Source organism: Chanodichthys erythropterus, chromosome 3 (assembly GCF_024489055.1).
Source record: "Chanodichthys erythropterus isolate Z2021 chromosome 3, ASM2448905v1, whole genome shotgun sequence".
Classification (NCBI taxonomy): Eukaryota; Metazoa; Chordata; class Actinopteri; order Cypriniformes; family Xenocyprididae; genus Chanodichthys; species Chanodichthys erythropterus.
The window spans coordinates 34,159,914-34,185,491 of record NC_090223.1 but is presented as its reverse complement, the minus strand read 5'-3'; the positions used below and the strand labels follow the sequence as shown (position 1 = coordinate 34,185,491).

Genomic DNA, 25,578 nt, shown 5'->3' with positions numbered 1-25,578 from the left:
ACCAGGCTAGTACAGTAATGTGACACTCATGCTAGCAATTTAAGGAGGTGTTTTTGAGTGAGAGCAGATCTGCTTGCAGAACTCCTATTAGTCGAGTGTAGGTGGGTTGGGGACAGTAAAATCAGCCGTTGCCCCTCAGGCGGTTATACTGGTAGGTATATTTTTGCTGTAGCTTGCAGAATCTGCCTCCCCAAGGATGAACTGTAATTGTTGACTTTCTGGTCCCCGGGAGAAAGGTGGAATCATTGTTTGACTTGTGTCTCCCACTGCACCAACGCTTTTAAAAATGTCCACAGTAAAGGATATACGCATTAAATATCGACTGCGTATGGTTAGTTGACATGACATTTCAAACGCTGACAACAATATGATTTATGAAATGCTATCTAAAACATCTAAAGAAATGTAATTCTTGTATAGTTATTATACAGAATATATATATATATATATATATATATATATATATATATATATATATATATATATATATATATATATATATATATATATATATTCACTTAAGCACAGTACACTTTTGACAGGTTTATCTCTTGTTTGTTCGATTTTTTAATAATTGATTAAGTTACATAATTGATGACCTACAAGTGCCAAGTGCTTGCAGCTGAATAGATGGGCCAGACTGTGAGATTGACTGCATCTGAAATAGGAAACTGGCTCTAATTAATATCATTGCTTAATTGCTTGTCATGAGAGAGCCAGCAAACGTAATACTCCACTCTCAAGAGGTCCACGGGAGAAAGCATGAGTGAAAACTACTGAGAAAGAGAGATTGAATGAAAGGAAAATTATGAAATGAGAGATGGATTAGAGATATACACACACACACACACACACACACACACACACACACACACACACACACACACACACACACACACACACACACACACACACACACACACACACACACACACACACACACACACACACACACACACACACACATGTTTGTTTTTGTGAATTGTGGGGACTTTCCATAGACTTCAATGCATTTTACACTGAACAAACTGTACATTCTATCCCCCTACCCTGCCCCTACCCCTAAACCTAACCCTCACAGGAAACTGTGCAAACTTTTACTTTTTCACAAAAACTCATTCTATATGATTTATAAACCCATTTACATTGTGGGGACCGCTGGCTGGTCCCCACGATGTAGGTGAACTCAGGTTTATATTACATCATGGGGACATTTGGTCCCCACAATGTAATATAAACAAAAGCACACACACACACACACACACACACACACACACACACACACACACACACACACACACACACACACACACACACACACACACACACACACACACACACACACACTCTTTCATCTTCTGGGAGATATTTAGATAATTACTCGTTCAAATGACCACAGTCTTTTGTCACCAACAAATTTGTGTCATATTTGTGTATGTGTAATTTTGTTTAGTATCTTTCAAAGTTTAATATAATGATGAATTATGTAATATTCGGTCATAGACACAGCAGGGTACAATGCTTTTTTTTTTTTTTTTTTAAATCTGAAAACAAAAAAAGTTTTAACAATAATTTTAACATTCAGCACTATTTCTAGCTCACTGGAGAAATAAGTAAATTTGTGACACTGATCATGTGAGTCTTTGTACAGACGGTCAGATAATTTCCACTGAAGCACAAGATGCTCTTTGGATCATCTCAAATCATGCTGGAGAACATGATCATCAGTTTTCAATTAAACATCTGTTTGTGCAGCTGTCAAAGCAAAAGAGGAACGAATCAAAAACTAAGATGATACAATTATTATTCACTTTTTCAATTCAACTGTTCACTCCAATTTTTATGCTTATAATAAAAAAATATAATGGAAATGGAAAAGCTGCTTTAAATCAGAAAGATGAAAAACAGATGAATTTTCACTGGTAGTCTTTTGGACCCCACTGTATGTTATTAGCATAACTAAATGGAAAGTAATTGTACTCCAGCAGAATTCAAACCATAAAACTCACATGAAAAAAAGGAAAAAGTGCGCTAATTCTTAGCAGACTGACATAGTAGTAGATAGAGTCACAGTATCCGCAACTGCTGTGAAAATAAAGATAATATAGATAATTTTCTCCTGATTTGTCACCATAGATCAGAGGTAATGGCAGAGCATACAGGGTGAAAAAAACCTAAATATGGCAGTCCTGAAATCAATGCAATATATCATGCAGTGAATGTAAATATTTACCTTGAGTGTCATCTCCCCCACAAATATGGCTGTGAAAATGTAATTGGACACGGTAAGGAAAAGCCTCTCCTACAGAAAGAAAAGGGAAAGAGAAAGAGAAAAAAAGAGAAATATAAGGAAAAGAGAAGAAAGGGAAAAGGGAAAAATGCAGTGAAAATATCTGCTTGTGGACAAATGAAAATCATCAATCAGTAAAACAATAGGTTGAACAACTGAATCAAATGTCTATGGCCTCAGTCTTACCAGGCTACCCTGAAGAATCTTGGGTCTCTCCAGAGCCACAGTGATGCAGTTTGAGAAGATGAAGGCCAGCACCACATAGTCAAACAGCTTATGGGCTATGATGGACTGACACAACAACCTGAACCTGAAGAGTAAACGAGACAAAGCAACATTGTTCCAAAGCCTAGTAAGCTGCCTACTGCCTACATAGACAGCAGCCAAACAGTAATGGAAACACAAGCAAGCTATTTAGAATCTACAAGCCTGAATAGACTTGCAATTGATTTCAACAGCTGATAGGCAAGTTTCATTAAAAAAAGCAACATTTTGAACAAAAAGCTGAGAAAATCAACCCTAAAGCTTCACAATTGTTAAAGTGCATATTGCAGGTTAAATTTTTTTTTCGAGATTAATATATAACCTTGTACAAAAATACCATATAAAAGGGTACTGCAGGGTTTAAAAATGTTTTGCAGGACATAAGGGCATGAATTTAGTAGATAAAGTGACGGTCTCTGTAAAAAACGTTTTTTTTTTTTCAGCGTTGCATCATTTTACGTCACTAAAGGGAATCGTTTGCCGAGCTCAGTGTTGATTCAGTGCAGAGTAGGCTGGTATTCAGTGACAGCAGTCGTGAATTAGTGTGTTTTCTGTAGTTTTTGTATTGTATTTATCATCGTCATGGTAAATTATTGTGTTTGTGGAGGTTGCACAAACTTCAGCCTGTCAGGACATCAAGTCCAGAGGTTTAATAACAAGAAAAAGGACGCTGCTATCTTCTGTGCTGGGGTTTGTTTTGTGCAGGTGAAGAGACGGGGCTTCACTTCTGCATGTGCTTCGAAAAACGCGTTCATTATAGACCGGAGGATTATCATCCTGGCGATATGATGGAGTTCAACATTGTAATACTACTACTGTAAATAATTATATTAAATGAATAAACTTACACACGCAATGCTTCTTCACCATTTTTACTTTAATCAATTTCAACACTGCATGAATACAAATTATGTACACATAGCTTTGCTGTTGCCTATTGTGATCTGAGCACATATCATTAGCTAAGCTTACATCGGTCGCTGCCCTGTTCTCCACTGCTTCTCCTCACACAACAGTTCAATTTGTCTATTTTGACCGTTATTCTGTCTAATCCTGGCCTGTCCCTGCTCTCTTAAACACATAGCAGGCTAATTGTATGGCTGTGGTTTGTGATACGAGTATGAATAAACATTTACAATTTCCTCAGTGTCCAAACTGTCATTGCGATCCATTGTTTTCCTATTGTTTATATTGATCGCGCTCTCTTGAGTTACGTCACTTCCGATTTGGCATTTTTCAGATGCGGAAATAAAATTCTCTCAAAAAAAAAACGACTCCAGAAGCCTATGTAGCGAATTTATACATGTTTTTTCAAGAAAATCTATTTAATACATTCTTTTTCTATACATTGAATCACTGAAGCGCTAACCTGCAATATGCCCTTTAACTCTTCATGGGTTTGACATTTCATTCGGTAATGTTACACAGTTTTGATTTATATTCTGTTTATGTTTGTATGGATTGTAGGGCTGGTCCGAATACCATTTTTTGAGCTTTGAAGCTCTGAATATTTGAAGCTTCGGCGGGAGGGGGCTGAAGGTAATTCTTCTCTCTAATAACAGCATGTGTAATGTGTAGAAATATGGTGTGGCCCCTTTAAGGCTGCGTGCTCCCGGTTGAACGGTCTCGAACGACTCAAGCACTGCATGTATGCGGGTTATGTGGGTTCTGTTTTTCTGTTGCTCATTTAAAGTTACGAAACGAAAAATAAATAAATGAACGAATGGTAAGAAATAAAGAACACTCCGTCCTAGTAAAATCTCACGTTTGAGTTTTAACAAGTTCGTATATTTTGCAGTAGATTCATTTAGACTGATAATAACGGGTAAAAAGGCTAATACATTTTGTTTCTATTATTCTATTTTCCACAATGTCAAAGCAACGCAGCTTAACCCAAAATACAAGTTCGTGCAGTTGTGTGCTTCAGACAGAGAATACTCCAGTTACAGGGAACACATTAGTAGGCTAAGAAGAAGCAAATATATTTATTAAGTATAAGAAGGTTGGGTTTCTTAAACTGTCCATCCTATCAAAAACGGCTAGGCTATGTAAGATAATTGTAAAAAAAAAGAGTATTGTATTTCACCATATTTTATAGTGTAAACATATACAAGCACGAATGAGAACCGTTTCGTGAGGGGGATGCCAACAAACAAACAAACAACAAAGAAAAAAATGAATATTCAAATCCCAAAATTGAAAACTGAATACCAACCAATTTTTTGTCAATGTCAAGGAGTTAATTATACATTATAAATATTTTTTAACCAATCTAATGCATCCTCACTGAACAAAAGTAGCAATTTCTTTAAAAAAACAAAACAAAACAATGAAATAAACTAAAATTTACTGACCCCAAACTTTTGAATGGTAGTATAATATGATTCTGACTTCATCTGCCATCTTGGATTTATTTTTTCATGGAGCTTGTCAAAATGCATTCTGACAGCTCACTATGTGTTGGAACAGTAAAATATCTCAATTTTTCCATCACAGCACAAACTTTAGATAGACATTCAAAGACTAGACAGTTTGGAAAAAACAGACTGACAGGCAGAGGGTGGGAATAATAGGCTCCTATCTCTTTGACACCGATCAATATCCTAATCAAGCCACCCTCTAAAGAGCTGGCAGCCCATCAGTGCTATTGATCAGGAAGGAATTGCAGAATAACTGCTGGCTGAGTTTCCATCAGAAGAAGAAGAGGTGTGCGGGCATCTTTCCCTCTGTATTACTCAGAGATCAAATCAGTAGCACTATAGGAAACAACCTGTGACACAAGCTTCCCTTTATCTATGTAATTTCAACCTGTTCTTGGGCATGGAGCAACTTCTAATCTGTTTTGTGTTATAATGAGGTCAGGTTCCATGAAAGACAACTTCCAGCTGCACTCTCAAACATAGCTGCAACAGGCTATGGGTTATTACTGTAAATATTATATAAACTATTGAAACCAACAAAGTTAAAACAAAATGACATTTATACAATGTTATTTATTATTAGTGACAAGTTTTGCTGCAGTATTTTTGACCACATAAAAATTAAATGCCAAATATAATAAAAAATAACACAACAATCACCTGATGGGTCAATCACACATGGCAGCTACAAACGCAAAACTATATATGTCCATTTATCGGCTTCTTTCTCATTGAAAATGAACAGAGAACTCTTTAAATGTCATCATTACCACATAACATGTAAAACTACCTACATAAATTGTTTGTGAACAAGGTCAGTAGGTGAAAAAGCTTCCCTCAGCTCTTATGAAGTCTGTTCATGACTATTATGTAGTGAAAGAGAGGAGACAGTGAAAGGACTGACTTGTTTTGAGGAGAGAAGAGGAAGACAGACCAGTCCTCTCTGGTCTCACACCAGTCTGGTCTGTACACTTCTATCATCTTCTGAATCCGGAAACATAAACTCTGCAGACAGAAAAAGCATTTAGTTGAAGATTTTTTTGGCAAAGTTGAGGACTGAGATTAATTCTGCAGGATCCAGGGTGGGAGAATTTTCTTGGAGACGCATTTGTTAGTCGAAGCAGTTATGAAACGGAGCTTTCCAATGTTTCATGTCCCCTTGGAGCTGCCATGTTACTCTTAATTGCTTACAAAACAAGAGTCTGGCTGTAAATTAAAAACTAAAATCCTACTGCCATCTGTTAGCGTTCCTCCTCAACAGATAATAATTGGGTGATTTTCAGTGTGTATTTGATTGTATGGACAATTGGCGCTGCTTAAGCAGATTTACAATGTGTGCAGAAGGTTGGTTGTTTTTTTTGTTTTTTACAGGGATAAATACTACCTCCTCTCCAGAATTCTCAGATAATCCAACAAAATTGCAGTTTAAAAGGCAACTCTCATTTTCATCAAATCTTTCTTCCATGGAGCAACTTCTTGAGCTTCGTAAATGAAAAACACCATAAAAGTAGCATAATTCAAGTCTTCAGAAACAATACACTACCGTTCAAAAGTTTATTTCTAAAAAGTTTATTTCAGCAATTACTTTGGTACAATTCAGTCTTTAGTGTCACATGATCCTTCAGAAATCATTCTAAGGCCCTGATTACACCTGGAATTAAGATACATTTTGGTCAATCAGATTATAAGTGGATGGCACTAAATACAAGGGTAAACGGGTCTAAAACATTTTGAGCTTGTTTACTTTCGACCACTTCCAGAGGTAGTCGAAAATGCATTCGACCAGATTGCTTTGCAGTGCAGATGCTTATGTGGTCGAATGCGTTCAACAATAGACCACCTACTCTCCGCCTATATGAGTAAACATTATAAGCGTGCTAGCCAGATGAAATGGTTTGAAGATGGTCCCTTTAATGATCCCTTTAACACATTCTGTTGACTATAAGTAACATTGCACCTGCATGTCTACTAACTCTCATTAGAGTGTTAGTATAGTATTAGTAGATTTGTAGGGTTAGGGTTAGAATAAGTTGAAATGTACTTGCACAGTTACTTGTAGCCCGTGGACTGTCTGTTGGGTGGCCATCACAATAAAGAGTTAGCAGATATTAATCAAACAGTCTACTAATACTCTAATGAGAGTTAGTTCACATGTAGTTGCAAAGTTACTTACAGTATAGTCAACAGAATGTTCAAAAGGGACCATCAAAATAAAGTGTTACCAAAAATGTACAAAGCACAATGTTCTCCCACAATTCTTAATTTCTAACAAACACTCACAAGCGTCACAAGTTGTGCGGCTTACTATTTTTGTGGAAACAGTGATGCATTTTTCAGGATTCTTTGATAAATAGTAGGTTTGAAAAGAACAGCATTTGGAATAGAAATCTTATAAATGTGTTAGCTGTCACTTTTGATCAATTTAATGCATCCTTGCTGAATAAAAATATTAATTACTGTACAAACAGTAGTATAAATTTTAAAATACAGATCAACATTTAAGTTGCTATTCTCAACTGAAACTATTGTATGGATTTAGAAGACTTGGAATATGACATCTATTTAAGACTGCTTTTATGGTGCTATTTTTTCTGCATTTTTGGAGCTTAGCAGCATCCGTCTCCATTCACTTTCTCTGTATGGATAAGAGCACCCAGTACATTTGACATCTGCATTGTCAAATTTCTCCTTTTGTGTTACACCAAGTTCAAATGGGTTTGGAACATCATGACGACACTTTTTATTTATAGGTGAACTATTCCTTAAAACAATTACTAGGTTTACTGGGCACTTACATAGTCATCATCCAGATCCTCCCTGTCCTTGCGCGTATTGACCTGAGGGTAGACTTCATTGATGATTTGTGGTTGGACTGATGGTGTCTTTCCATTACAGTCCTGGTGCTCTCCAACGCTTCCCAGACCCCCAGAGAAGCTCTTTTTGCGTTGCCGGGGGTGCAGGGGAGGCAGGGCCGGTCCGGGCACCTGCAGAAGCTCCGGAAGCTCCAAAGAGAGAGCCCGTCGTTCTCTGCGTGGGACAAAGTGTCTAGAGAGAAGAGGCGGATGCAGAGGAGGGGGCGGAGGAGACAGCAGGGACTCCTGCTCAGAGGGACGAGAGTGAGGGCTACGAACCCGTAAACTACCTCCACCCCCCATCCCCAAGCATCTAGAGGATCGACCCAAGCTGTTCCAACTCGACCTGCGGCTCCATATAGTGGGTCGTGCGGGCCGTCCCCAATTGTGGTACAAAGAAGCTCGTCCTGGACACTGACACACACAGAGAACACATGTTCATAGTCAATATATGAACCTGAACTTAACACTACACACTACAAGACTGAAATGCCTAATTTACTTAAAAAAAAAACAAAAAAACAAAACAAAAAAACAAACAAAAAAAAACATTTATTTAACATTTAAGCACACACCCCTGTGTTTTATGCCAAGTACACACCACAAGAATTATTTGCTTTAGAAAAACCCAGATCATAGTCAACTCAGAATGTAAAGGCTACTCATCACCAATGCTCTTCTAGTGGGAATGGTTGTAAGACAAACTGGAACTAGTTGTAGATGCTGTTATCAAACCATTTTGAAGTCCATCTGACCTGTCTTTAGGTGTGTAGACTGTATTATATTAACATTGTTATAGATTTTAGTATTAATCACAAAACTTTATGTCAGATATAATTAATGTTGTGCTATTACTGCCCACAGGAAGCAGATGGTAAACATGCCGTTAAGTCAAGCGCACTTTGTGTTTTAAAGAGACTGGTTCAGGTCCAGGTGTTTGGTGGGCTGATGCTTGTACAGTCCAGTAAAGTTTCTCTGATCATGGTAGTCTACTGCATCCTCCACACCCTAGCACCAAAATCATCTTGTGTTGCACTAAAGTTTTAGGTGTAACCTGGTTAACATAATTCCTGGTGAATCTGGCTAAAACAACAGACAGCGCATGCAAATAAATAGCACATGCTTTCAACTCATTCTTAGCTAATTCCACCCTCCGTCTAGAGCCCTCATAAAAAGCCAACCTCCTCACAAGAGCTGTTATTATTTAAACCATTGTAAAAATAATTATGTAGTTTATAAGTTGCTCTCAGCTCTTCGAGTGCCCGCTCAACGACCCTCTGTGTATATGCTAATTTAATGCAAGCTAGACGAGTAGAGACGGCTCTCTAAGTGCTGAGTAAGTGTCTTATTAATGGTTTGCTAAATGCTAATACATGCAGAGCCAATGGATAATTATTGTGTTCTTTGTGCTTTTTAAGGGGGTTTTGGATTGCTGGAGTGGTATGATATAGCTTCTGTGCTTTTCAGTGAGTAAGATCCTGTAATGAATGGCAGGTTGACTGCAGCATGCACAAAGGCTCACCAGCGTCGTCTGCTCCAGGCTAGCCCTGCCCAGAGAGCTCACGCTGCTCTTGCGGGAACCCAAGGCAAAGCTCAGCCTTTCAGATGGGTACAAACCCCTGGCGTTGGGTGCAGGTGCCAAATCCAGATGCCCATTAGGGGTCAAAGTGGAAATCTTGGGATCTGCACAAACGAACATGCCAAGACTGATTATTTCATAAAAACATCAGAAGAAAACACTAGCTAGCTTATTGCAAGGCTTATGGCAAAACTATTTATTCTGTGTTTGTGGTGCGGAATTAGGAAGTATATTCCACCAAGCCTATAAAGTTTAAAGCTTCCATAATTTCTGGAATCTCTAAACCTTCCTCTCATGCCAGGTGACCCTGATGGGGGCATGCAAGTTTGTCTTCTGTCTGTGGAGAGCTTCAGTGTGCACATGCATTATTCATAATGTCATGTCCTCAGATCTCATAGCGCCATGTTTTTTTCTTTTTTTTTAAAACCAGATATTAATAAGACATTTCAATGCAATGTTCACAGTTGGCCTGAACTGGTCATTGGGACCACCGGGAGAATTGCCTGTGGCATCAATTTATAGTATTTGGCCTGCTGCCCTGTGTGTGTGTGTTTTTTAAAAAAAAAAAAAAAATTATTAAGTTTATATTATTGCCTGTCCAAATGTACCAAAGTCATAATTTCAGAATTCAGCATTCAATCATAAATAAATAATAAATCATGAATCTGTTAGTCTTGACTGGCAACGCTACGATTCAGTTCAAGTCCACTCAGCACCTCCACCAAACGGTTTGCAACAAAGTAGTCAATGTGTGGGATTCAAAGATGAAGAGATAAATGCGGACAAAGCTAGAGGAAGCTAGAAAATGTTAGCAGCAGCAACCCATTACTACCATCAGTCAAAATACTGTGTGCTAAATGACATCACTATTATCTACTGCAAAGTTGTATTAGTTATTTAGCAGACAGATATTCATATCAATTTATAGTATAGGTAGGGAGGGAGCTAGGGCAGTCAACAGCACAAAAATATGAGTCATCATAATAATGCAAGAACATATTCATATAATGTTTCTAAAAAAAACTTGTCATGGTGTAGTTATTGTACTAATTTTAACATTTAGGCAATTTAGAAAATTTGTTTTACTATAAAGTATTTGTATGAAGTATATTTTTGTTAAATGGGTATTTAAATCATTCTAAGATGAAAAACAGCATCAACACATTGTCCTAATGTAATACTTTGACGAATTTAGATTTGTTCAAATGAGGTGGATGTTTTGCAGCAAGGTTCTGTTCTGTTTAGTAGAACTGCTAGTGAAGAAGTGATAGGTACAAGAAAAATAGCAAAAAAAAAGTACACACATACAAGTGAGAGACAGAGAGGCATCAGGGAAAAGGAAGAAAAAGGAGAAGGGAAGTGAAGGTGCAGTTAAAAAACAAAACAAAAAAAATTATTTTGCACAGCCCCAGCCTAAGGATTTAGACATTTTTTGATAGTCATACAAAAAAAATAGGGTTGTCTTTGGTTTCAGAATTTGTAGTGGGTGTATGGGATGGCCTGGATGAGGGTGGATGGGGGTGCTTGTTAATACAAGTAATACAAGTTGTTACAAATATCCAATTAAGAGAGAAGACAGCACATAGACCTTCACTTTGAAGTTTAAAGCTGAGGCAGTGTCATCTTAATATAGAGAATCATATTGTAAACACAATTGTTAGGCTTAGTGTTTATTCAATCATTGTCTAATTCAATTTATATTGTTGTAATTACTCTTCCATTCAAATCATTTAATGTCTATCTTTCTTCTTATCACACTCTATATATTCCTTTACTGTCAGCCAGTTTAACAGTCTTACCTGTAACTGTCTGATCTGGCTGATGCTCAGTGGGCTCTCCCTCACTCCCTGAGCCTGCCTCTGCCTCATCTTGAATGGAAGTATTAGACATTTATTGAAATATTATACAGCATAAATCTATATTATATACTATACTATGCTACAATACAACTTGAGTTGTATCTTAGCATGGTATAGCATAAAATATAGATTATTTAGAACATTTATAGTGTATTACCGTTATAAATTATGTATACTGTACTATGAATATGGTCTTAATAAAATATTATAAATGATGTATGTTATAGATTACTAAGACAATTGATTAAAATAAGAAATAGACTTAATGGGAGTTAAAGTGTGACAAACTGTCACTGAGTGTGTTTACATGAACCCTCATAATGCGATTATAATGGGATTTTGGCAATACTGCGATTAAACTTTACCTCATGTAAACACAATACTTTGATCAAATGAATGCAATTAAGCTAATAATTGTAATAACCATAATCACATCAAACTAGGTGGGGTATGCCTTTTATATCTTTGATATTTATTAAAATAAACTGTCAAATCATATGTAAAAATCGTTGGTTTGACGATGGACGCTTGAGATTCGCAAATTTAGGGACCGTCTCTAAAGTTACATTCGACATTGGTATGCACGTTTCTAACTTCAATAACATTTGAAGGGATTTACAGCCATAAAATCAAATGTAAAGTGTTCATCTAAGTGTCAGCTAAGATGCACACCTTTTATATCTTTGATATTTATTAAAATAAACTGTCAAATCATATGTAAAAATCACTATTTTTCACTACTGTATATAGGCTCATACATAAATATGTCATAATTTAAAGCTATCAAAAATATGAAAGGTGTGCATGATAGCTTACACCGGGATGAACACTTAACTGTTGGTTTTATGGCTGTAAATTATTCCCTTCAAATGTTATTGAACTTTAAATTATGGCATATTTATGTATGAGCCCATATACAGTGGTGAAAAATAGCAATTTTACATATGATATGACAGTATATTTTAATAAATATCAAAAATATAAAAGGTGTGCATCTTAGCTGACACTTAGATGAACACTTTACATTTGATTTTATGGCTGTAAATCCCTTCAAATGTTATTGAAGTTAGAAACGTGCATACCAATGTCGAATGTAACTTTAGAGACAGTCCCTATATTTGCAAATATCAAACGTCCAACGTCAAACCAACGTTATGCCAATTCTGCTCGTGTCATGTAAACATCTTACTGTGATTAAGACCTTAATCTGATTATTAGAAATAATCACATTATTGGTGCACATGTAAATTAATTCATTTATTTTTTTAAAATCTTCCTGACCCCAAACCTTTGAATGTTACAGTACTAAATGACTTTGTCTGACTAATTCAAATCACCAGAATTCAAAACACTGGAGGCTTAATGTATAAATATAAACATGTAATACCATAATGCAATGTACTGTCATTGTAAAAGACTGTTATTAACTCATCATTTAGATCATTTGGAAAGGAGTTCTGAGCCTCAAAATACTCTTTATGCTGAATCAAAATGAAATACTACAGTATTTCACAAAAAGTTCAGGAAAATGCAGCTGTGCTTTAAAAGTATTTCTTTAGTTAGTCCACAGCTCAGTACCTGACAGCTGGAGCGAGTTCTTTTTCTCTGTTTCTTCTATATTACAAGAGGATCTGTCATCATCAGAGCAGGAACGGTTAGCATCACCCTGTTCCAGACAGGGAAAAAAAACAAAACAAAAAACAGGCACACAAGGTCAAAATGACACAAGAACAATAATAAGGTTGAGTTACGAAGCAAATACTGGTTAAGTCCATTCGTACAGCACATCTTGGTTATAGAATGTGGTTTTCACTCATGTTTATAACCTAAGTGTGTATACATTACCACACTTTCAACTGAATGAGAGTGAGGAACAGAATTTCTCTTGTAAAATAACTAAACAGCCATGAGCATTTTTTACTAAAAATGTCAAATCATTGCCCTCCCTCTGAAAGTCAGTCGCATTTGCTCTAGTTCCCCACTCACCCTCACATCATGCCTCAGATCTAGACCATAACCTGGAGGCCCACTTCTACAAGCTCCCTAGAGAGATAACCTACTCTTGCAGACTGCATACCTGCCCGTGAAACCGTATTCATACAAGCATGCACATCGAAAATATATTCAATGGCAAGAACAACAAAAGCCTTTGGAAAAATGCCCTGGGACAGCGGTAAGATATTAGAGTCACGGCATGTTCTTGCTGTCATTTTATTGCTAAACACCTGCACAAATCTGACCTTGTTACAAAAGCATCACAGCCAACAGATGCTTATCAGGATAATGCATTCAAATAACCCCACTGAGCATGAAATTTTAAACCTGTAAGTTATTGGCCCTGTTATGTCAGGGATTGTTTTGTGCATCAACCAAAACACTCAATTACCCAGATGCCCTAAGGTGTGTACCTTACCTCAGCCTGAAATCCTTCGACTAAAATGGCCACAAGTAGATTGAACAGAACATAGTTCCCAAAAGTCATGAGCGCGACAAAATACAGGGCCGCCAGGGGGGAGGTAGAGGCCATGCCATTATACAATACCATGTTCCAGTCCTCTTGAGTTAAGATCTGCACACACACACACACACACACACACACATACAAATATTGACAAATACTGTATAACTTTAGATTAAACTTGGGAGCAAATTAGTTAAATAAATAAATAAACAACAATAAAATATAATGAATAAATAATTTTACTATTATTATAATATATATTTATTTTTTTAATTTACTTATTATATTTTTATTTTATAAAAAGCCAAGACATTTTTTTTTAAATATATAATCTCATATTATATGACTTTGTTGTTTTTAGCAAAGTTTTAATGGCCATCCATTTTTTTGTGTGTCATTATTATGGTACAAACAGAAAATACAGGAAATATGTACACAAACTGTATAATAATAATTTAAAAAAAAAATCAGAAAAAAAATGGCTTCTTTAAGCAGAAATCAGTATTTAGTGTGACCTCCTGGACTTCTTCGTTTCTCAAAGAAGAAAATGTTTCTTCTTTGGTTTCAAAGAAGAAAGTTTTCTTAGCCTTCCAGTGCTATTCTGTTCCATTCAGGTTTAAGAGAGCCAGTTCCTGCTATTACTCAAGTGTAAGGGGAGATCATTAAATACTTGCCACTTTAGCCTATAGAAGTCATATTTTTCTGATTTTTTCCTGTTTTTTTAATACGGCATACACATTTCCTGTATTTTCTGGTTATATTCTAATAAAGAGACTGATATATATATATATATATATATATATATATATATATATATATATATATATATATATATATATATATATATATATATATATATAACCTTAGACTAGCATGTGATTGTCTAAACAATTAAACTCTACAGAGAATACCCAGGTGTGTGTGATTAAAATGTGTTTTCACCTAGCTCCCAGTTGCCTTGTGTTTCCAGCCACCTGCAGCAGTGCTTTCATAAGTGAGATGAGTTTTGAGAGTGCTACGCACCTGAAAAACCGTGACAATAGCCCAAAGCAGGGAGTCAAAGTTTTTCCTGTCAGGTACCGTGTCCCCAGCCTCTGTCTTCAGGCTGAACTTGCAGCCAAATATGTGCATTCCCAGAATACTGCAGAAACAAACAGACAAACAAGCTTTGAATGTTACACTCATGTTTAGAAATTCTGATCCCGTATGTTTCCGATCAGCCTTAACAGGATGTGAGATGAATGAGTCTGTCAGAGGTGAGGAGCCTATAAAAATGATATCAGTGCTATGTGAGGAGACATATGTCCTGGTTGGACAGCAGCCAGAGATGAGATCAGTCGTTGACGTTGGAGAGACAGATCACAGAATTCAGACTGCAACACACACCAAGAGATAAATGAGACAGAGGTGATTCTACAATACTGATATAAGCAGTGTTGCTGGTAATATGTAACAAGTGATAGACATTACTTTTATTTTTAAGGAGTAAGTAAAAACAAAAAATTGTTATTTGTTAAATTTAAACCACAATATCTGAGTTATAACCAAAGTCCCTTTAAGACAAGTCATTTCACTCTGCGGCCATCTTTGAAATACCTCTCGGGCATCCTGGGCCTCATGCAGCTCCTATCTCTTTGAATGGGGAAACATCAGATTCTCCAAAACTGTTCGTCAACCTTACGATTAAATTTGATATTTGAAATCACCAATGAAATCTAACAACAACCGACTCATAAATTTAGTTTCTAAACACTCGAATCATGACAAAAAAACTCAATTTTTTTCAGGCTGGATCAAGCTAATGCACATGCGCAGACCTAAATGTGTGTCTCTTCAGAGGCGCGTCTGACTGTTTCTATAGAAACCGGTGATTCTAACGGCCGCTGAAGTGACGCGATGACTTTACCAGTCGGCGATTGGCTCTTAGCTTTAGAAGGCAGGACTTATTCCGCCATATTGCGCGTTACACTTTCTCCCATTCAAAACAATACGAGTGACACGTCTTGTGTTATTCTATAGTCTTTGTTATAACTGAACACCTCATTCATGTAAGGCGTGTAGGTATTATAGGAGTTGTAGTATGTGTGAGTATTGTAGTTCTAGAGCTTGGGTCGGCAACCTATGGCACGTGTGGCAGCATTGGCACACGGAAAGATAATATCTGGCATGTGAAAATAGCTAAAGAAGTGTATGTATTTAATTTAAATAAAGTCCCTTGAACTTACAGACATACATTTTGAGGTAATCATTCCTCATAGTCACACAGTCTGTTTTATTAAGTTAGGTTAGGTCTTGGCAATATGTAAAAAACAACAAATGTTTCTTAGCAACAAGCTGAAATAAAAGTTTCAGTTTTTTAGATTTTATTTCAGATTTTTATGCTTTTAGTAAACTATAATAACCCTGGTGCAGCCTCAGAGCAGAAGTGAATTTTCTCTGCTTAACTGGCTCCAGTCTAGTTATTAATGGTTGCGCACAACTTAAAACATTATGAATGTCTGGTTACACTCTATTTTAAGGTGTCCTTGTTACAGTGTAATTATGCATTTAAGTACTTTGTAATATTACATGTACTTAGTACATAATTAGGCTTATGGTTAGGTTTAGGTTTAGTTGCTTGCAATTATGCATAATTTACTGTTATTACTAAATACATGTAAGATCTGTAACAGACACTGTAAAATAAAGTGTTATCGAATGTCTATATATGAAATGTATAGTGCTTGTATGAAATATGCCTATATAAAATCTATAAAATGTTTAAATCAGATTTTTTTGTTTTAGTATTACATATGTTTATACTTTTCTGAAAAATCAACAGACAGTGCTGTGATCTCCACCCAGTGACTACAATAAATAAAAATAAAAGTGAATGAGTAAATGAATGAGTGAGTGAGTGAATGAATGAGTGAGTGAGTAAGTGAGTGAATAAATGTTGTGAGTGAGTGAGTGAATGAATGAGTGAGTAAGCATGTGAGTGAGTGAATGAGTGAATAAATGAGTCAGTGAATGAATGAGTGAGTGAGTGAATAAATGTAGTGAGTGAGTGAGTGAATGAATGAGTGAGTAAGCATGTGAGTGAGTGAGTGAATGAGTGAGTAAATGTGTCAGTGAATGAATGAGTGAGTGAGACAGAAACTAAGGTATTTAGTGAACATCAACATTATAATACTATTAATATGTGTGTGTGTATAAATACATATATATATATATATATATATGAATGAATGAATGAATGTTATGTATGTTCTTGTCTGTTTGTTTTGCTTTATGCAGTGCTTTGGCAATATGTACCCAAGTATGTTTGCAATAAAGCAATATGAACTGAAATGAGGGAATGAATGAATGAATGAATGAATGAATGAGTGAATGGGTGTGTGAGTGAGTGGAGTAAGTGAATGAATGAATGAGTAAGTGAATGAAAAATTGAGTGAGTGAATGAGTGAGTGAGTGAATGAATGGAGTGAGTAAGTGAGTGAGTGAATGAGTGAGTGAGTGAATGAATGAATGGAGTGAGTAAGTGAGTGAGTGAATGGAATGAATGAATGAATGAATGAGTGAGTGAGTGAGTGAGTGAATGAATGAATGGAGCGAATGAGTGAATGAATGAGTGATTAAATAAGTGAGTGAATCCGACTCTTAAGGAAAGACCAGACAAAAAATAGAAACTTAATGCTGATTTTCCTAAGAAGTATTACTCAAAATTGTAATGCATTACGTTTAACAGCAACATCTAACAACACCTTGTGAAAGACAAACTTAATTTGTGTTAAACTGTTCTCTATGCAGCAGAGCGATGATGAAGCTGATTAATAACTGGCACAACTATAGCTTCCAGTCTGTAATGCTGATTCATTCTCTCCATTTCCTCCAAAGACACGTCATCCCAGGCATCTGCTAACAGTTACTGAAGCTTGTTGAATGTACCCGCAGGCTGGGGACAACTCTATCCATTTAAGAGACATAAATCTGGGCATTGTTTTCAGATGAGGGGTTATAAATTGAGATGTGTGTTTGGGAGAGGGGGGTTGGGGGCGCTGAAAGCTAAACTTGAGTGGAAAAGATGGATCGGAAGGATTGGTTTATGCTCTCAATCCTGCAGTAGCCTCCATCTGTCTTGGTGCAATCTGCTGGAATTGCAGCGCTGCAGGGGGAAGGCGGGTGAGTCAGTGGGCACCAGGGGCCTGAGTGTTATTGTTCTGCTCTCCATCAATCTCACTCTGATCCTTATGGGCCTGTCACTCGCAGCTGAAGCTAAGGTGTACTCTGAGCAGCCTGTGCAGCTGAGACACTCAGACATGCAGAGCCCAGCATGATCCAGCTGTGAGGAGGGGGCTGCTGTCAGGTGTGGGATTTTATAAACCCAGGCTGCTTTGTGTGATAAAGTGTTTGCCATTTATTACAAACAAGTGTAGTGTCCGGATACGGACAGAGACTATGAGTAAGCACACAGATATGAAACACACTGGGTTTCATTCAATAATAATTGCGTATAAGACCTACTGGACTGCAATTACAAAAACAACCCACCTGAATATGAAGATGAAGAGCATTAGTAACATGCAGAAGGTGGCCACATTGTCCATGGTCTTCATCAGGACCACCAGCTGTCTGCGCAGAGCTGGCATGAACCGCACCAGCTTGATGACCCTCAACAGTCTGAATGTCCTCAGGACAGACAGACCCCCATCCGACTGCCCAATGATCTCACACACACTATAAACACACACACAAAACGTGTTGATTAAATTGCAGAAAAACTATCATATAATACATTTTTCTTTAACTTCGGGCACTTTTATGAAATTTTGTCTATTTCCATTGTTTATTGTGAATAATGTAGTGATATGAAGCACAGCTCACGCTTTTGTTACTTTCAAACCAAGCAGCTTTCTGTGGAGTGAATTCATTGAAAAATCTGCATGGGGAAATATTTTGTCCTTGTGCGTATTAGATTCCTAATTTAATGACTTCATATTATATTAGGTTTAAAACTGATGATCTAAAAAAACAAAACAAAAAAAGACTAAATTATGTGAAAATTATTGGTAACACTTCACTTTAAGGTCTCATTTGTTAACATTAATTAATGTATTAACTATCCTGAACCAAAAATGAGCAATACATTTGTTACAGTATTTTTTAGTCTTTGTTAATGTTAGTTAATAAACAAATACAACATTTGATTTCCATAATGTATTAGTAAATATTGAATTAATATTAACTAAGATCAATAAATATTGTAGAAGTATTGTTCATTCTTAGTTCATGTCTAAAGTAGTTAACTAATGAAATCTTATTGTAAAGTGTTATAATTTTTTCCAAAATTAATGTATATTGTAGTTTCATTTTCACTATATCAATTTTGTTTTGCTCCTAATAAAGTTTTTGCTAAAGTGTATTTGGTTTCCAAGGAAACAACAAAGTAAGCAATCATGTTTGAGATGAAACGTGCAAAGAAAAAGACTAGGTTAATATCACTATTTTTGTTGTGTTATTTTCAGCCAAGCTGCAATTTTGTCAAAATATTATGTAAAACGCGATTTTAGGATACATTAAATGCTAGCTTTGAAATAAGCCTTAACAAAACAAAGGAATCAGACATTTAATTTAAAAAATAATTTCCACCACTGAATGCTATATCATTTTGAGAAATGATGGAAATGACACTAGAGAAAATTTTCAGAGAAAAAAAAAATTCTCCTGCTATGTATATATTTATACATTGTTAGACATTGATAGTCAATAAATTTAATGGATTAGTGAGTGTGTGAAAAATGTATCAACAGAGTTTATTTGCTAAATGTCCAGAGGACCAAAAATGACCACAGTTGAAGAAACACCCATAAGTCATATGGACCACAAAACCAGTCATAAGGGTCAATTTTTTTTAAATTGAAATTTATACATCATCTGAACACTGAATACAGCAAATACGCTTTCCATTGATGTATGGTTTGTTAGGACAGAACAATATTTGGCCGAGATACAACTATTTGAAAATCTGGAATCTGAGGGTGCAAAAAAAAAAATCTAAATATTGAGAAAATCACCTTTAAAGTTGTCAAAATAAAGTCCTAAGCAATGCATATCCACTCACAAAAAAGTACATTTTTGATATACAGTAGGAAATTTACAAAATATCTTCATGGAACATGATCTTTACTTCATATCCTAATGATTTTTGGCACGATAATTTTGACCCATACAATGTATTGTTGGCTATTGCTACAAATACACCTGTGCGACTTATGACTGGTTTTGTGGTCCAGGGTCACATATAATAGTATCATAATAGTATAATTTAATTAAATAATATGATTTATAATATTATAAATTACTACAATCAATTAAAATGCATAACACCCACAATGTGATTTTTTCATATATTTGACAAACTATAAAAGTAAATCCATTTACCTGATGATCACAATAATGCCATCAAAGATGTTGTAGGGATTTCTCAGATATTCAAAGAAGCCAAAGGCAGTAAGCTTCAGGATCATCTCCAGGGTGAACATACTGGTAAACACTATGTTACAAATCTCCAGGACATTAGTCAGTTCATCAGGCTGCAGACAGAGAGAGAGGGGACAAGCGAGAGGTTGGGATGGATAAAAGGAGAAGTAAATGTGGAGAGGTCATTTCAGATCACTGCTTTGCTGTTCAAAAGAGGGTGTGCATTGTTGCATGGACAAGATCAGCTCTTGACGGCAGGCTTGAGTTTCTCAGTGAGGCTGTGACCTCTCATATGATATAAAGGTCAGAGAAAACTGAGTTTAAACCTGAACAATTCCTTGTGGAACGTCAGTTAGGAAAAGATCAGGGGTGATGCGAGTACACTGATACTGTATGTGCATTGTAAGTACTGCAGGTCTGCAGCTTATTCTAGCCAATATCCATCCACTTACACAGGAGGAAACGGTCTGATTTACATGAAAACCGACCAATCACTTTTCTTTTCTTTTTTTGCACACCAAGACTGAATCTTGTTTGATCAAAAATACAGTAGAACAGTAATATTGTGAAATATTACAATTTAAAATAACCATTTTCTATATTTAAAAATGTAATTTATTCCTGTGATGCAAAGCTGAATTTTCTGCATCATTACTCCAGTCTTCAGTGTCACATGATCCTTCAGAAATCACTCTAATATACTGATTTGGTGCTCAAGAGACATTTATTATTATTATTATTATTATTATTATTATTATTATTATTATCTGTGTTGAAAAAAGTTACTTAATACAGTGCATCTTACTATATTTGTGAAACTAGTGAAATTTTTTCAGGATTCTTTGATGCATTTTATTTCAGCATTTCTTTGAAATAGAAATCTTAGGTAATATTACATTATCAATATTATAAACTTTAGAACTGTGATGTAATATTACTACTATAGTAACATACAAACTAACCTTGCATATGTCCTCTTAAGCCAACCTTAACCCAAGCTTTGTTTCCATGCAGACTGAACCGTGTGTTCATGTACATTGTGTAAAGCCAGCTATTCAGGTTTTAGCTGGTGATTTAAGCCTGAGCTTGCCATTTTTTGTGCACTGAGCATCAGACAGTCAGTGAACAGATTGTGGGTGGTCTGTCAAATGCTGAGCCTAGTGTCTACTGCATCTACTGCGCTTAGAAAAGGATCAACAGACCACCCTGATCTGCTTCAGTCCATGCTGTGTAATCTGACATCACATAAATCCATTACACCTTATCTCAACTGATAACACAGTGTATGTTCATGGGCACGAGCGAAAAGGCGACTGAATTCCAGTGGAGTGAGAGCGAACTCTGATTTCAAAACACTTCCTTCATTGTCCCTTTTGTTCCTTCTCCCCCCATCCTTTTATTGATCAATATCTTTCCATTGACGAGTTAAGGTCAAAAAAACAACTGAAGGATGAATGGAAACCACACCACAGGCAGCTCCAGGGAGATGCCATTTAGAGAAATTGAATATTGACACAGCAATCAGGAGTAATAACGGCAAAACAATATGGTAAACAAACACCCATAACTTCTCCCCTCTCTTTCCATTTTTATTGCTCCATTTCTCTTCGTCCTTCCTCAGGCTGTACTGTACACTTCTCTTAAATCAATCCATCAGCAGATCGTCTCATTATCGGAGCTATTTGCACACTACTTTAAAGAGTTGTGATTATTTTTTTTTTTTGTAAACCATGAATAAATTATCACTATAAACTGAAAGATCACTGAAATATGTCTTGTGAAATCATACCTACACTAAAATAAACATCCCAAAAGAGGGCTTTCATAGCGATGCAATAGAAGAATTTTGGGTTCCCCAAAGCTGTTTTTTCATAGTATGAAGAACATTTTATCTAAACCTAACACTGTGTCTACACCGGACGTGAGCGGTGCGATGCAATGCATCAAAAGACAATGAAACCTAATATAATCAGTGATATTCTCTACACTGGATGCGGCGCGACGCGACGCAACGCGACATGACACAGCAAATTCCTGACAGTAAACGGATTCCACATTCTATTTCTGACGTAGTTCAATGGTTTTGCAACGGTCGGTTTGTCGCGTTCAGTGTAGACAGCTTTTAGCTGGTGTAGACATGGTGTAAAGAACATTGTTTGTTTTAAAAAAACTTTTTTTGTGGAATAGAAAGGGATGTTAAAGGTTCTTCATTGAACCATTAAAGGATTAGTCCACTTTCAAATAAAATTTTCCTGATAATTTACTCACCCCCATGTCATCCAAGATGTTCATGTCTTTCTTTCTTCAATCAAAACGAAATTAAGGTTTTTGATGAAAACATTCCAGGATTATTCTCCTTATAGTGGACTTCAATGGCCTCCAAATGGTTGAAGGTCAAAATTATAGTTTCAGTGCAGCTTCAAAGGGCTTTAAACGATACAAGATGAGGAATAAGGGTCTTATCTAGAGAAACGATCTGCCATTTTAAAAAAAAATACAACTGTATATAATTTATAAACAGATAATCGCCTTGCATGTGCTTTCCGCATTCTTCATAAAGCTTACGCTGTATGTCTTTCGCCTTCCCTGTTCTACTTATGGAAAAAACAAAACTGGCACCCCGTTTGTTCCGTAAGTTGAATAGGGAAGGCGTAGGACATACAGGACATAATTTATTTTCGACTGACGAAAGAAATACTTGAACATCTTGGATGACATGGGGGTGAGTAAATTATCAGGAACATTTTATTTGAAAGTGAACTAATCCTTTAATGGCAATAAAGAACCTTTATTTTTAAGAGAGTAGATTCTTTTTTTCTCGGCCAATCAGAGGACATTTAGGTGCTTATTGCCTTGCAACTTGCCTGCCTATGCACAATTCATTAAAGAGTAGGCAAAAAATACCTGGATTACCCTGCTACTTCGATCAAGATACCACACTTTATTATTTACTTTATTTTGTACTTTATTAACAGCTAAGTTGCTTATGTTAAATGCAGTACATACTCAGATTTCAGGAAGAGGCAACAAAAGTGTTCCCAATGTAAAATTTCATTGCTCCAAAACTCCAGTTGAAGTATTGAGTAAATTTTACAGAGAAATAAAACCTATCCAAAAATAAAAAAAATCTGTCATCATTTACTCACCCTTGTGTTGTTTCAAACTTAGTTTCTTTCTTCTGCAGAACATAAAAGCAGATATTTTGAGAAATGTCTGTTTATTTATTTATTGTCCATTCAATGGAAGTCAATGGTAAGCCAAACTGTTGGTTATCAACATTCTTTAAAATATCTTCTTTTGTGTTCTACAGAATAAAGAAAGTCATACAGGTTTGTAAAGTCATGAGGGTTAGTAAATAATGAAAGAACTTAAATTTTTGGGTGAACTATTTAATCCATTTAATCCACAGTCGATCCACAATTCAAGTATGTGAACTGCATTTGAAATATTAATTAAATACAATAATATACAACATTTTACAGACTAAATCAGCATTTTCAGCTTTCACTTGCATAAGTTTGAGTATTTTACAGTTTTAGTCATGCTCTCACTGCTTGCTCAGATGATACTACAATCCCTGTACAATTCTGGCATTCAGCTCCCATAGAGAATGGATTGAAACGGCTGCTAATCAGACACAGTTGCAGTGGACCCATCTGGTAACATTGCTTACAGCACCTTTATATTTACATTTACTCATTTAGCAGAAACTTTCATCGCAAGTAACTTCCAATGCATTCAAACTATACATCTTTTCAGTTGATGCCTACCCTGGGAATCAAACCTTGGTGTTGCTAGCTCCATGCTCTACTGTTTGAGCTACAGGAATCTTTGAATGCATTTGATTGTGCAGACCAAGCACGTTGACTTGACACTCATTCAATCGACTGTTGTGTGTGAGCACAAACACACACGCTGCCCACACACATGTAAATATTGTGATCTTTACCAGCCTGGTTGAGAGCCAGGTTAAAACATAATGAGTCACAGCAGATGATGTCACCACACATGATCTGTTTAAACATATCAAGACGATTGGGACACAAACTCATGAGGAAAGACCTGTTGAACAGATACTGTGTTTATATGTGAACGTGCAAACAGGGGCTTTTCTGTTTTGCCTGTGTGGGCTGCATTTACATGATGCTTCACATGTTAAAAATGCTGCGTAATAGCAGCCAATGGTGACTCTCTCATTTTCTCTCTCTAAATATCCGCTTTCTCTGCTTGTTGATATTTTTAGAGCCCACAGAGATGAGAAAACAGGCCCCACTGCAGGCAAGTCAGCAAAGACATGAGGGGGTGGAGGAGGAGAGAGATAGAGAGAGAGAGCAAGAGAGAGTGTGCATGAGTAGTAGTAGCTTTCTACATCTTCCAAAGATAATTAACTGCACTTTCATGGCAAGAAAAAACCCAACAAGACTCCAAAGGCCGTTCCACACACTCTCATTACTTTGAATGGCAGGCCCTGTGAAGACTCTATCAGCACTGCAGAAAGAGCCGGCTATTACAGTAATATGTGACATGATGAGGTTGAACACTTCTTCAGAGTGGGTTCATTATGTGAACTGACTGAACTGTGGGCGAAATTACCTGGTTATGGTGCTCGATGCCCATGCTGATTGTATTGATGAGGATGGCGATCATAATCCCTCTGTTGAAGTACTTGCTTTCAACGATACCCCAAAGCTTCACTCTCATTTCATCCCAGACGTCTTTACATTTCCCGAAACAGGTACGTTTCTTTCTCGGCGTGTCCTCTGAGTCTTCGTCCCCCCTCTCGTCCAAGTGGTTCTCATCTCTGTTGGTCTCCTCCAGCGCACTCTCCTCTTCCTCCCCATTGGCCGAATGCTCCGTTGATACCTCCCCCTCCTTGAGTGACAGGGCTGCAGCACACTGTGGACACTCCTGTGGGTTTGGGACGGAGAGGGAGATGGCGTTCTCTAGAGCTTGGGAGCTGTGGTCCAACTTGGTTTCGTGAATACAGTGAGGTGCTGTAAAACACATAAAAAATTCAACATTTCTATTTGACATTTTCATATAACACAATAAAATTTTTGCCTGTCAGTTTCTTGGACAACTGCCATGATACTGTTTGGGATTGAAAAGTCATTGTGCCATTAAAGCAAAGACATGGATGGATATGTTTTTGTTTTTATTGCAACTTGCTCTTTGCTTTTATAACTTGCTACGAGGTTTGGAGTGTCAAGGAAGCTACTTTGAAACTTTGCCAGACTTCAAGTAGCTAAATACACTGAAGAAACTTAAAATGGCAATATCTTTTTAAATAAATAACTCTCTGATGATATAATTTATAATTCCAGAGCCATATTTTTGGGGGTTTGAATGAATTAATGGGAATAGCGGCAACATTCATTATACAGATACATATAA

At 36.5% G+C, this 25,578-nt stretch overlaps 1 protein-coding gene across 3 annotated transcripts in view; it reads right to left on the bottom strand.

Annotated features, from left to right (window-relative positions):
* The window catches only part of cacna1ia (calcium voltage-gated channel subunit alpha1 Ia), a 117,392-nt gene that overhangs the window by 46,724 nt on the left and 45,090 nt on the right, over positions 1-25,578 (bottom strand). For all 3 annotated transcript variants that reach the window (XM_067381897.1, XM_067381898.1, XM_067381899.1), the window contains exons 8-19: positions 24,778-25,178; positions 20,146-20,297; positions 18,256-18,441; positions 14,749-14,866; positions 13,678-13,833; positions 12,843-12,930; positions 11,205-11,273; positions 9,349-9,509; positions 7,770-8,240; positions 5,879-5,979; positions 2,477-2,600; positions 2,234-2,302 (exon numbers count right to left, since the gene is read on the bottom strand). In XM_067381897.1, coding sequence (XP_067237998.1) covers positions 2,234-2,302; positions 2,477-2,600; positions 5,879-5,979; positions 7,770-8,240; positions 9,349-9,509; positions 11,205-11,273; positions 12,843-12,930; positions 13,678-13,833; positions 14,749-14,866; positions 18,256-18,441; positions 20,146-20,297; positions 24,778-25,178 — 2,096 coding nt within the window. The remainder of the gene's footprint in view (positions 1-2,233; positions 2,303-2,476; positions 2,601-5,878; positions 5,980-7,769; positions 8,241-9,348; positions 9,510-11,204; positions 11,274-12,842; positions 12,931-13,677; positions 13,834-14,748; positions 14,867-18,255; positions 18,442-20,145; positions 20,298-24,777; positions 25,179-25,578) is intronic.